At 45.1% G+C, this 14226-nt stretch overlaps 1 protein-coding gene across 1 annotated transcript; it reads left to right on the top strand.

Moving 5' to 3' along the window:
• Positions 1-575: 575 nt before the first annotated feature.
• On the top strand, positions 576-13616 carry LOC144153506 (uncharacterized). Its single transcript, XM_077685140.1, has 9 exons — positions 576-768; positions 2611-2708; positions 5108-5299; positions 5519-5603; positions 7661-7849; positions 9309-9521; positions 11028-11199; positions 12108-12259; positions 13325-13616. Exons 1-9 carry the CDS (start codon positions 625-627, stop codon positions 13598-13600), a joined length of 1521 nt encoding a protein of 506 aa, XP_077541266.1. The 5' UTR covers positions 576-624; the 3' UTR covers positions 13601-13616.
• Positions 13617-14226: the final 610 nt, after the last annotated feature.

The following is a 14226-nucleotide window of genomic DNA, read 5'->3' on the forward strand; positions in this document are numbered from 1 at the left end:
TCATCTGGTTTGTTTTGTTGTTGTTGTTGTTGTGTATTATGCTTATAACAGCGGTGTTTATCTGGAAATAAAGAAAAAAAAAACGATTGTTCATTCACTTGACTGTCTGTTACTTGACTGTCTGTTACGCCGCGAAATCCTGCCTGGCTTCGTGGCGATGATACACCGCCTCGAACTCTGGGTGGGAAGTCGTAGGTTCAAATCCTCCTGTACGAGGTTTCTTTTTTTTTTTTTTAACGACTACAACCGACATTGCTACGCATTTTTACGTCATTTTTAGATAATGGACTGCAGTGTTATTACGCTGCTTTCATTACACGAAATAAACACTGCACCAACCACCAACCAACCACATTCAACGCTATGTTTGCAGAAGCAAATGTGATTTTTTTACAGGCATGAATAGTTCTTTCTGCAATAAATTGCAATAATACATAAATTCACGCTTTGTTCCTGACCTGTTTGTCTAAATACTTTAAAAAAGTGGAGCTCGGCTTGCGGATTATTTCGGGTGTCCTTCGCAGCGGAGGAACACCCGTTTATAAGACGGAGGAATCAGCCACTCCGGGCTGAGGAGACGTGATAACTTGCTGCGGTCGGTGTATACTAGTCAAAGACAGCGCAATGAGTTGCAAATGTATGGTGACTTACAAAGACAGAAATGTAGTGGTAAATTTCACGGGGCAATGGAAGCCGAAAGACCTCCTGGACAACCTGAAGCAGACTGGTGCTCTCACAGGAGTTGACTTCACCTCCGCAAGCCTAACGGTGAGTAGTCGTGGTCGGCAGCACGTTGCGTTAGTATTTTGTGCGTGTAATCGAAATATGTCTGAAAGCTGAATTTTCATAGCTTCCGTGGTTACGAGTATCTGGTGCTGTTTACTGCCTACACATCACATGTAACCCACCGGTGCGGCCCAGTGGATATAATGAAGTAACATCGTGTATGTAATCGCGCGCTTTCCCTTGCTGGTGTGGCGATGACGCTCGTCTGTCCCGAGTAAACCGCTTGCAGTCCAAGCATAAAGTGTTAATTGGCGCCTAGTAGCCGTTGCGAAATCTCCCCCCCTCCCCGCCCCCTTCCCTCCCGAGGCTATTAATTCCGTGGAGTGCGCTTCGCAGCTATTGTGTCGTGAAATTGCCGTACTCGCTCGCCATTGCGCCCCGACAACGTACGCGTCGACCGGGTGCCGGTAGAGTTGTGCTGGAATAAAACTAGTCAAGAGACGAGGACGCAGGAGATGTAGTTAAACAGATGAGAATGTAGATAGTGGAGTAGGGAAAAAATAGTATGCACGGGCAGGAAAGTGTGAGAATGTTTGGGCCGCGCGCCAGCGAGCGAGTAATTTCACGACGCCTGACTGTTGTTGAGCTTCGCGACTACAGCACGCATATCACGACGCCCGTCTTAGAGTTCATAGAGGCATGAAGTTCACACATGTGGAAATAGATAATGAAATGCGGGCATATGGCCTCGCTGGGAATTGACGTAGGCTCGAGTGAGGGGGGGGGGATTTTACAACGCCTACGAGGCGCCAGCCAAATTATTCGTGTGAAAAACTGATGGACTGTAGCTCGAGCAGCACGGGGCTAAATTGGGACAATTAACTGACGAGGCCCAAAAAGCAGGCCAGTGCCGACTTGCCGTGTGGGCAGTGGGCACACTGGGGCTCTTCGATTTAGTCTCGGACTCTCCGCAGACTTTCTAAGGAGCAGTCCGGTATTCATTTTTCCTATACATCCCTATGGCGTGGGAAATCCTCAGACCCTGAGACTGTAAATCGAAGATGGCATGCAATATGCCTTTTTTGCTGCAACAGGTTCGTTCATTTAGAATAAAAGCCTCCTCAATTTGTGATAGCAGTGCACTGTTTGTTACCTTATTTTTAGTGTAACATGTTAGATACGAATTACCAAGATGTGTTTATTTTTGCCCATTCTGCCAGCAAACTAAAACAGTATTGCCCCACCCCAGCCTCTCAAAATACTGTGGATGAGTGCAAAAATTGAGTAATTGCCATGAAAAAGTAACCTGCAAAATACAGATCAGGGCTTCATGTGCACTGCATTGAAAGCAACCTAAAATGTACCTCTGTGCTCCAGTTAACAAAATGATGCATAAAAATATAACCAATTGGGTGTTTGCCCCACAAAAATAGTAGGCAATTGAAACTGGAAAAAAAAAAGTGAAGACGAGGCTACAGCCGCTGTGCAAAATTATGACGCGCGTTACATTGGCATCATCAAGGCAAGTACTTGATTCTAACCTGTGCTGAAAAAAATATGCAGTCGAGCGTACTACCATTGCCCGCACGCAGTGTTGTTGTGCATATAGCATTTGTTTTAGCTGACATAACTTGCTGAGAGATACAGTTATGTGTGAGTGCATAGTCTGCTCTGTTGAATGCTCAAAGGTTTTTGTAAGGTTCAGAGCCCAAATTCTTGCCTCTAAAGTGTCATCTGCTGTATTATTTGTAGAGCTCTCTCCTCTGGCATATTATATTCTAAGTGTATGTAGCACACATTTTAGCTGTCTGTCAAATTGACTTTGAAAGGGGTTGTTACGCTGAATACATTTGAGCTATTTGCCCACATTACCTTTTTTTGTAGGTCTACGATGAGGATTTTCAAACTCACGTTGAGGTTTCCGATGATTTCATCATTCTGGACAGAGCACGGTTCACGATAAAGGAAACGGCTGAATACCGGTGAGTGCAGTTTTGTGCATAAGCATGTGGAAAAAAAATTGGCTCCAATCCACGCTGTGAAGGTGGTTGGAAAGCAAAGCTTTAAACGACACCCACAACAATTGTCCATGCGACGTCACTTGAATTCATACACGTGGCTCTACAAAGAGTGAAACCAAAGATTTTGTCAGCTGTTACCTGGAATTCGCGGGGGCGGTGTCCCGAAAACAGCAGTCGGCCGCGGCCGAGCTAGAACGGCGGACGCCGCCACTGTAGCCTGGCCGTGTGTCGAGGGGAGAAATAAAGCGGAGAGGAGCGTCTTTCGAAGGGTGACACAGGGAAACCTAGCTGTCGTGATGTGCTAGCTCGGGGCTACACCAGCGCACGACACAAGCGCTGTCTAGACACCGAAACAATTTGGCATGTGAGCTTAGAGATTACCATTTATGCTGATTTAAACTACCGTATTTACTCGTGTAATGAACCCACTTTTTTTCCCCGAACATTCGACATGAATTTCAGGGGAGGGTTCATTATGCGGGAAAAAATTTCAGATTTTTAAAAGTTGAAATTTCATACAATAAAGCTGCAAAGAGAATCACTATCAGAGCCTTATCATTTTTGTAAAAACATGTCGGTAATTATGCAATCAAATTTCTTTATTATTTCCAACTACTCGCCACGGAGCTGCCCTCACTCAAGTCACTCGCGGCTTGACGTTCATTGTCGGCCCGCAGCGCACCATGTTCCATGCTGTACAGGCACTCAAAAACTTTTTTTCCCACACCGGGAATCTTCTTTTCATTGGGGCTGCGGAACACACGGGAATCCCTTTTCATCGCCAAAAAACATCTCGCACGCACTGGGTCAACACTGAAATGCTGCCCAGCCACGCGGTTTCCATGTGTATCAACGCATGCTCCACCACCTTCAGTTTAAAACCGGCTGTGTAGCTCGCATACTAGCTTATCGTACAGCGCGTGCCAGGAGCACAAAAAAAGGTCGGAACACAGCTGAACAACAAAACCACGGAGCGTAACCGCGGAGCAGCGAGAGCAGAGGGGTGCGGAGTACGTTTAGTGCTTTGTTTGCACGCCGCAAGGTTTTCATGACGCAAGAAGGTCCGTTTTGTGTTCAAAAGGTGGTGCTACGCAAGCGCGCAAATTTTAAATTGTGAGCCAGGGCATTCATGCCCACGTCTCCGGCTGTCGTTGAGACTTCTTTTTTGTTATACTGCGTTTTGAGCATTTCTGCGCGTACTCTAGCGTGATGCCAGGTTGGTGCGATCGTCAACGGCATCATCAACGATGCTGAGATAAAAGCATATTCTCGCTGCATTTTCTATTCATTCAAAGTGACAAAAGTAAATTCTCAAGAACAAAAGTGGGGGGAGGGTTCATTACATGAGTGGGTTCATTATGCGAGTACATACGGTAGTTACTTTAGTAAGTTTGAGAAATTGTGAGAAAGCTGAGGGAACTTTTATAATTGCTATTTATCAGAACCAGTTTCTACTTTCGCCTTTTGTAATACCTCTCAAAACACAACCGTATTGGTATTTACCAATTTAGAAAACTGAGTCCCGTTTGTTACAAGCAGTGCACAAAAAGCGTTCCTCTATTGGCCAGAAGTTGCTGTACGACCACCTAATTCCGTTGGGTGCGGGTTACCCTAGAGGTGCTGTCGAACAAGTTAATCAATCTGTGCAAAGGCAGCGCGCAATGGGCGCGAAGCTGCTTCAAAACAGGCCCAAAACGACCATCGCTAAAACAGATGACAAAGCCGTACCACCGCTGCCACCGCCGTGCGGGGAACGCTGGGTGAATTCGCCACGCCATCTACAGTGGGCTCTGTCAGTGAACCCCCCCCCCCCACCCGCTGCTGCCTCTGCCACGTTGAGTTTGTTGTCCCGCGCGCCACGAAGGAACCGTTGGCTGGTAAAGCTAGAAAGCTTTGCATTAAAGATCAGTATTTGCAAAAACAAGGGAAGTCTAATAAGTGTATGGTGTGTATGGCAGCTCTCTGCAGGTGTGAAAACAATGCATCCTGTGCTGATATGTGAACTGTTATTGTGTGGCCAAACTTTGTCTAAACAGAAGGGCACATGTGAATATGTGGCTTGCAAAGTCAAGGTAAAAATGTTCTTGCTCAACACTATCCAAGATGTCGCAAAATACATGTCTAGAAAGAGCTGTGCCATTTGTGAAAGTAGCCCATACTGAGGTGGGGCACTCAAATGGGTTCATGTCATCCATAAAATATTCTAGCTGGACGTAATAGTGAAACTTTCAAGCACGGCGTAAAGCCTCAAGCATGTGACAAGTCATGAGACGAAAACTTAGAATATCAGCCAGCTGCAAGAATGTGATTTTCAGATGCAAATTTGCTTTTCAATTATCTTACTTTTTTTTCATCTGCAGGATTGTGGATGTCCTGGACGTGGAGGTGTTGCCAGCAGAGCAGTTGCCAATGCCTCCACGTACCATCTACACGCTGCCTGCACCTCCCCTAACGCTCAAGTTGAGTATGGAGAAGCATGAACGTGGGAAGCTGTTCAAGCATCGCCGCCAGCTAGTTCACTGGCTGTACGAAGATTTGAAGAGCTACTCCATGTACGTGAGCTTTACGTAACATTCCTGTTGTATTCTTTTCTTGGACTGTTTGGGTCAAACGTGCTGAGTTAAAACTAGTTCTTGTAACTGATGGAGCACTCCTTTAAATCGACTTGTGTTTGTGCGAGTTCAGCATGTGTGACTGAAGATTCAGCAGGTGTAACGTGTGAAGAATTTGATTCTCGAAAGGATATTGTTGACTGTTTATATTCCGTGCAGGTTTCCCGGGAGACGCTATGTGGACGCAGCAAGTGCCCTGGTGCATGCATACCCAAACCTGGCAGACTGCACTGGCACCGGATACGTAAGGAACACTTTTGTTCTATCAACCTAAGTAATTTGATGATCAGTCGAAGCCCATGCGGTTGCACAAGTTGCACATTTCCACTATCATTTGCATAAGTCCTAATGTTTGTAGATAACTGATGTTTGTCTGGGTAAATTTTTTTAGATTAATGTTGCAAATTATGTTGATAAAGCTCTGTGAGTTTAGCATTGTATATTCACTGCACAAAAGGAAGCAAATGTGTTAATAGAAATAAATAAATAAATAAAAAAAATAATTCAAGCTTGCAAAAAAGAGCTTGTGTTCTGTCACTAATTCTGTTCAGCCTTCCCTGTTTCTGATAAATGGGACAAAACAGTTAGGAAAAAAATAATGGTGCCGTGGTTGGGACTTAAACCACCTGTGATTTACACGTATGGTAGCTTCAGGTTTGAATTTTACAGTATAAAAATGTGGTTTTTATACTAGCAGCGCAGGAGAGAAAAGCAGCTATGATTGGCTTCTTAACATGACGTCACTCGTTGACTTAAGGGGGCACCTGGTTCTTTGGAACCAAAAAATTGCCCAAAAAAGCATTTTTTGGGTATCACTTTTCTCCTGATTTGCACAGTTTTCCCTCCGAAAATTCCGTACGTGGAACAGTACCAAGATAAAAGCCATAGAGGCCCGATTTCAACAAAGAAATAATTATTTTCCCATAATTCCGCACCTTTTTGCCATGAGTGGTATGGCAGTGATACAAAGTTCTCAAGAGGTACACACTAGCATGTAGTGCAGCTAGGAAGATCATTTATTTTGCATTGTGAAGCTGAACGTTTAACCATGTGGTGTGGGAAGCAGATTTTGCATTTTGTGTTTTTTGTCATGCAAAAAAAGTTCGGTGTTACTCTAAATTTTAGGGCTCCCAAGAGCCCACCAACAAAAAACAGAGCCGGTAGTGCAAATAGTAACTGATTTATAATGAGGCAAGGAGGTGTGAACCAGAAAACATTTTTTGCTCTTTTTCAAAATTAAATGACTACATGAGCCTGCAAACAAAAATGACCTTCGCATATTTAGAGATTCACAAGCCTGAAACTAAACTCTTGAAGGTAAGTTGTGCTTGGTATGATAACAGACGACATAGGAAAAAAACAAACACTTGCACAAGAAGACGGAGCAGTAACAACTCGTTCAAAAACAAGGGAAGTCTAATAAGTGTATGGTGTGTATGGCAGCTCTCTGCAGGTATGAAAACAATGCATCCTGGGCTGGTCTGTGCACTGTTATTGTGTGGCCAAACTTTGTCTAAATAGAAGGGCACATGTAAATGTGGCTTGCATAGTCAAGGTGAAAATGTTCTATCGGGGCTCAACACTCAGTGCTTCACAAATCAGTTGTTAGTGTGCCATCTTCTTGCAAAAGTGTACGTTCTTTCCTGTGTCAGTCTCTGTTATCATAACAAGTGCAACTGACCTTCAAGAGCATGTTACACCAACTAGCCCAACATCAAGCTTTACTGAACTTGAAAATGAAACTAGGCCCTCTTTTTTTTTTCTTTCTTTCTTTCTTTTCAGCCTCGGCATTGTAATTTTGTATTCACTTGAGCTTTTTCTTTGTAATATTAATCCAGCCCAGCTAAACTGTAACAATGGTTATGTCTATTGCAATAGTCATCCTTAAAAAACAATTTCCAGACAACCAGCAGTTTTGGTTTCGTTCTGCGTGTGCTGAGGGATGGTGGCGTAAATTGACACCGCAAGGGCCAAAAGGGTGAGCTGCCTTTTTTACCAATTTGCTGATCTCGAAATCACAAGAGGAAGCTACGATGGATCACTTTCCTGACATCATTCACTGCTCGAGTGAATGAAAAGCTGAAACTGCATTTTAACTTATTTGCCCCATTCTTGTGCAGGGAAATAACTGGTTAAGCATAGTTTGTACAAAAATCCCCAGTCAACACAGCACAGACTGGCAAAATCGTTTCATGATTCCTTTGAAACTGCATAAAATCCTTGCAACCTGTGGTTGAGCAGCTGTGAAAATGGTGATTAGAATGTGCTAAACTTGTCAACGATTCCTTAAATGTTATGCAGGATTCCTGGAAGCAGCTGTTGATTTTTCGAGGAAAGTACAGCTGCAGCTCAAAGGAAGCTTCTAGTGAAACCACTGATGAGGCCGATGGTGCTGGCACGTCTGGTGCTGGCACGTCTGGTGCACCACCAGCGAAGAAGCCCCGCAAGCTGGATGATCCCACCCCTTCAAGGGCTTCGAGACCCTTTGCAGTATGTAGTACAGTAGTTGCTTAGACCAGTAGTTCATAGGTGTGCCGGGTGGAAGCGATTCTGTTCGAGTGGAAGCGATGGTAGACCCCTTTTAGAGATGGGGGGAGGGGACACGAAAGTAAACTCAGCTGAAACAGTCCTCTTTAATTGCAGGGGTGAGACAGCTGCGCATATTGCGCAGTTCTGATACAGATCGGTTTTCCTGCGCCAGGCTGCTCCAAAAGCTTGAAAATTGCAAAAATTGCGCCAAACTGCTACGAAACAGTCCGAGAGCCAAGGATTTTAACGCTCCCGTCCGTTTCAGTGGGGGAAATTGCTTACTGGCAGCATAATTTCCCAGCACCCTCAAGGCGATGCTGTTTGTGAAAGTTCAATTGATTGATCATTCAATAAAAGGCCCCTATAAAATTGTCCTTGATATAGTTTTTTCGAAAGCCGCAAGGTCGGGTTGCATGTTATATTCCGTAAGTTTTTAAAGCTTTCCCATTGAAAACCATTGCAAAGTCCTGTATAAATATTTATGTTTACGGAGGCAACAAAACTTGTTCAAGTTCATGAAAAAATGGCTATTTTCGGAGCGCTGTATCTCCCGAACCTATGTCCGGAACAACATTACTGGGCGCCGCCATCTTGGTGGGGTGAAGATAAACATGGCCGGCGAACGAAGCAGTTGCTCGTGGTTCACGCTAGTTCACTCTAGTTCAGGCAGAGCTATCTTCACAGATTTCTACCGTGGTTTTGGTTTGGGGGGGGGGGTCTAGGTTTAAATTTCGTTGTTTCATCTGTAACGGGAAGTTGCGCCACTCGAAAGACAGTTCATCAAAAACGGTGCCCAAACTATGGTATAATCTACTCGAATCTGCTCCTAATCCAGGAAGCTGTTTTGTTTTTTTTTCCCCAAAGTGTTACCCTTATCATTAATCGTCCCATGGCCCGTTCAGCTGATGTACGTTTGCCCTCTAGGTGTTTAGTAAGGCGCCAAATTTCCGCTGTATATGTCATCACCGGCAGGACGCCACTCGAAAGACAGAGTTCATCAAAAACGGTGCCCATGAATTTGCCGCGTTTTGGCCTTGAGTGTGAGGCGCGGTGTGTGCTTGAAGTGAAATTTCAGACTCAATGCGGTGTTGTAAAACGAGTTATTGCTGCCTTTGACAGCGAGCTTGTGAGTGGCGGGAATGGGACGGTCGACACTGCAGTGTGTCATGTATCCCCCTCCTCCTTTTGTGTTCGTTTTATTCAAGCTGATTCCCACCGAAGATGTACCAACTAGCACAGACCAGAGCCATTCTGCAGCTAAATATAAGTTCTGCAGTGCAGAAGCGAAACTGAAATTTTTGTAAACACGTTGTGAATGGTCCTGTGGTAATTGGAGATTTACAACACGACCACTGACTTGGAATTTGGCAGGCCTGCTTGTTAAGGAAGTGTCAAACAGTGCATGTTTCTTCGTTTCCAGATAAATGATACCTATGACGCAGAGGACAGTGACACACTGCAAGCGCACACCATAGCTATGCAGAAGGAATTCCGGAAGGCCAGACCCAACCTCACCTACATTGAAGATAGCATGGCGAGGACATTCAGGGAGAGACGTAGCTGGATTTCCCTGGAAGTTCCAACTGTCCGGGAGGTGACAGACAAGTACCCGGCAATGATGCTCAGCACGATGGTAAATAACTGTTCTTTGTTTACACCTGCTGTGGCACAGGTTATTTGTGCTGTGCCGATAACTGCTGTCTATACGTGGGACTCCTTGCTTATCAGTCCTGGACTCGCCCAAGATTTTTCAGGGCGCAGACAACCACCCCTTACTCTCTAGTGTAATATTTCTCCGAACTCTCAGGCACTAGAAAAAGTCCTCAAACCACTTGTGGGCGATCCGTGGCTAGTAACACAAGGGTAATGTGTCATAGCTACTGGAACAAGATGTGGACAAAACATTTACTATACTTGTAAATCGCTGTTTTGTTGAAGCAGAATTTTCAGTTAATTTGCTGCTGTACTCAGTGTGCACTGGGTTGAAAAGTAGTTGATAATTTCTAAATGCACAGCCACCCTTGTTTGCTTTCTTTACTGCTCCCGTGGCAATACAAGATAGTTAAAACATCATGAAGACAAAATACAACATTATTTAATTTGGAAGAACTAAGCTTCAGTACCTCCCTCAGCCCCATTCTAGCCGCGAAACGTTTTTTAACAAAAAAAAAGCGTGTTCAAAAAAATTCAGGGAAGCTTACATTCACGTGCAAGACCTAAATGGCGAATCTGTTGTAGGTGACCATTGCCGGACGCATAGTTAAGTGTCAGTATCATTGTTTATTTGCATTGTTGTGTTGCTAGTAATTGTTGTCATATGCATCCAAGAGGTGATTGTCCTCTTTGCGGCGAGTGGTGGATGCAAAGTCATCCTTAGCATTGTAGACTTCCTTCATTGACTTTTGAGTCACCAGTGGCAGAATTTGCAGGTCTTCGGAAGGTTTGGGCACACTCGTACCCATGTCTCCAAATATCCATAATGGCTTGTAAAAAATGCAGGTTTTTTTTTTCTATTAGAAGATACTGTGCAAGCCAGAACCTCGAGGGTAGCTACAAGGAACATGCTCATGGATGCTCATCATTTTCTCGCTCCTTGGAGTTATTGACGCTTGGTGGTCGCTGTGAGGCATGTGCTCACCGGTGCCCGGCATTTTCTTGGTATTTTTTTCTGCAACGGCAAGCTTATGGCTTGTACAACAGCTGCGCTGTTAAAACTTTAAAATTTTGCACCACAGTGACGTGTTATCGGCAGCAGTGACATCATTTTGGCCAGCGTTAAAAACATAATTTTCATTGAGGTAACTGCACGTTGGCTTTCAAGCGATACAATCGAAGTGAACTAGAGGTCCCACAAAAATCGTCCAATCATGTTGCTTGGAGATAGCTTAGGTCAGCGGCTGCCAATCGCACAAAGATTTTGCAACGTTGTTGAAAATTTGCCGCTATAGAAGTCACCAGTGTTTCACATGTTTTCTTTCATATCTCCATTACTTTTAAGTTTGCAATATGATTGGCATCATTGTTATTCGGACAGAGCAATTTTTCTAATGAACCCAACTTCTATTTCGTCTTCAGGGCCCCTTTAAGTGACAGGAACTTGTTGCTAATGTTGTTGCTCTGTTGTACTATGTTTGTAAAGCTACACCAGGAGTTCCAGAGGCAGACGGGGGTCTGCCTGAAAAGCACCCTGCCTGAACTTCTGGCGACCAGGTCAGAAAAGATTGTGGAGGCATCCCGAAAGAAGCGCCATTTTAATGGATTTTTCGGGAATTTGGACCAGCTGACGGAGCAGTCTGAGCACTCTCAGAAAGGTGTGAACAATAAGCATGGCCTTAAAGATCGTGGTGCTGGAATACTCTCATTTCACATATTAAATTGACTGTTTCATTTGTTAAACTGGCTATAAAGGGCAGAACTTCACTTCGGTGCATCATTCTAGTATTTACGTGCTACCTGCGAATACAATATAGGTTTGTTGCTCCATGGCCATTTCTTGTTTTGAAAAATTGGCTGAAATTAGCTAGTTTAAAAGGGACCCTGCAACACTTGCCATCGACTACTCGGAATGTATTTTGGGGTAAAGTCTATTGTCCCAGCAATCTCCTCCCGCAAAAATTATGAAAATCCACACGAGAACGCGGGTTCGATTCCCGGGCGTGGCGGCTGCTTTTCTGATGGAGGCAAAAAGCAAAAACGCCCGTGTGTTTGACATTTTGGAGCACGTTAAAGATCCCTGCGCGGTCAAAATTAATCCGGAGCCCTCCACTATGGTGCGCCTCATCGCCTGCGTTGCGTCCTTGTGCAAGAAAATAAGCCCCCCAACCAGTGCCACAGCAGCACGCGTTCTTTCATGTCATGGTACAGCAATGTCTTCGGCTGCTACTCGCGTGGAATCCAGACTTTTCCTCCCGCGGTACCTGCATATTGAAAATTTCCATTTACCACGTAGAAGTGGGGCATGTTAGCTCAACCCTGTATGACTTTACACATGAAAAAATACTCGCTAGGCCACTCAGTGTGCTTTCTGACCCTAGGAATAGTGTGTACCACATCCAGTTTTTTTTGGGGGGGTTCACCATGCTGCATGGTATTGTCTAATATATTCTTATGTAAAAGTGACATCTTCTGTTTCATTTTTAAGTTTTTAAATGCTGATGCTTTGTGTTTACATGGAGACTGCTTAAATTTACATTGGATGATAGCTGAAAACGGAACAAATGAACGGACAGAAGAGGTGATGCACGAACACCCATTTGGCTTGTTTACCACGCTTCACTTAAACCTTGTATTTCAGACCTCCTACTGACAGCAAGTGTGTGTCTCCTGCCCTCCCTTGTGAAGGAAAGAAAGGAGGCATTCATTTCCTCCCACGTAAGCCTGTTAGCAGTCTATAGTGAACTTGCATGCAAATGAGCCATCATTATAGAGCCGCTATGAGCTGCCACGATGGCGCAAGACATTTTGGTGATGAGCATGACGTCACAGTTTCTATTGCGGGTCTAAGTGGCTGCTTTTCTGCTTAAATCAAAGGACAAAAATGTGTATGATTTCACTCCCCGGCTGGAAGAGCCTTCCGCTTAAAAATTATGTAGGGCAGCAACTTTCACCCACCGGCCGTGCAACACATCACGGTGGTGCACTGCTTTTTGTTGCCTGAAGTTTTTACTTTCACTTGTTTCGCGCCCTTCCCAGGCATATCACAATTCAGCAGGGTCTGATTTGCGCTGCCAATCTGGCCCAGTGTGTACTCCTTCTCGAGCTGCTTCTTGATTACAAAGCACTGGAATGTGACTAGCTTCTCCTCAAAAGTAAGGAGCAAGCTTTGGCACGCAGAAGTCTGCAGTCACAGGCTGAACCCGAACCGCTTGATAAGTTCGTTCCACTGCTTTTGCTGTCGGCGTGCGTTCTTCTCATCGACACCGAACTCGTGGTGTGCTTGGAGGTTTGAAGTTCTCTTGACCTTCAAAACTACCTTCCGCCTAAAAGGCGCGGAGTGGCACCGCTTGGTGGGTGCCACTGCGCCACAAACACGCGGCCCCTCTCAAGGTGACGCGGCGGCATAAGCAAGCAAGCACGGAATGCTCAGAGCAGTGTTCACAGCATCCGAACAAAAAAATGGACCCCGTAAACCTGCAAGCTGCAACCTGTGGCTGCGAGATGGCATTGACAGAAAAGCTACAGCCTCAAATCTAAGCCGACCCCCGCCTTTCGCAAACAGCTATATAAAAACAAAGTATCGGCCTAGATTCGAGTAGATACGGTATAAAGAACTTGTTGCCGGAATGTAAGCTGCAGGGTTTGAATAGAGAGCCTGAGATTTTCTCAAACACATAACTTTCTTTTTCGGGCTGGGAATACTACTGCAGTCTCACCATGTGTGCAATGAGTTCGAATGCCTCCCTAAGACTTGTTTTGTGGCCTTATTTCTTTTTACAGGAACCTGACGCTGTGCACCTAGTGCCTACAATCACGTACGAAGGACGGTGCGTGTTGACGGCGCAGAAATACTGCGTGAGGCTCGAACACGCTGGCGTTGAGGAGGTGGACCTGGTGGCCGCCTTGGCAACGCTGATTGCCCTGTACTGGGCATATGACATCGTTTTTGCGGCCAGGGCCCAGAAAACCTTTGACTTGTTGTGTAGGCTGCTGGGCCTGCACAGTGGCGTGAAAACAACGCCACTAGTGCATTTCGCACATGCGCTATTGCAGTGAGCAGTTGTGGTGCAAATAAAAGCTTCTTTCATACTCTGTGTAGTGAAAGCTGAATGGGTGCATGGCCGAGCAATATCATTCCTGTCTCTTTGTACTTGCTTGTGCTTTCTGAAGATAACGCAAGTTTTTTCTGTAGAAAAGAAATGCGTATCTCCAGGAAGCATAAAGGAGTACTAGAACAATGGAATTGTGGCTGGCTTCAGGGAAAGCATGCAGACAAAGCAGCAGTTGGTCTTTCAGAACTTCTGTTACTCTTCGAGGAGCATTTGCAGGGAGCAACACTTGGTCTTTAAACGTGAGCGGTTAATCCAGCGGGGAGCATTTGCAAAGCCAACATTGAATCTGAAGAGACCATCCATTGGTCTGTGGGGAGTAATGAGAAGGATTAACAGATGATCTGCAAGGGGCCAACAGTTGGTCTCTGGGGTCTAACAGGAAGGACTAACAGATGATCTGCAAGGGGCCAACAGTTGGTCTCTGGGGTCTAACAGGAAGGACTAACAGTTAGTCTCTGGGGTCTAACAGGAGGGACTAACAGTTGATCTCTAAGGGGCCAACAGTTAGTCTCTGGGGTCTAACAGGAAGGACTAACAGTTGAACCGTGAAGGGACTAAGTGTAAAGGGAT

This window comes from Haemaphysalis longicornis, unplaced genomic scaffold, assembly GCF_048455015.1.
Source record: "Haemaphysalis longicornis isolate Haplotype H1 unplaced genomic scaffold, Haemaphysalis longicornis Haplotype H1 scaffold_9, whole genome shotgun sequence".
Taxonomy (NCBI): domain Eukaryota; kingdom Metazoa; phylum Arthropoda; class Arachnida; order Ixodida; family Ixodidae; genus Haemaphysalis; species Haemaphysalis longicornis.

Bases quoted from the DNA above. Each gene is read 5' to 3' on its own strand.
- LOC144153506 (XM_077685140.1), top strand. From the start codon at position 625: ATGAGTTGCAAATGTATGGTGACTTACAAAGACAGAAATGTAGTGGTA. The intron at 2,709-5,107 runs GTGAGTGCAGTT...TTTCATCTGCAG, and splicing joins AAGGAAACGGCTGAATACCG to GATTGTGGATGTCCTGGACG. The intron at 5,604-7,660 runs GTAAGGAACACT...AATGTTATGCAG, and splicing joins ACTGCACTGGCACCGGATAC to GATTCCTGGAAGCAGCTGTT.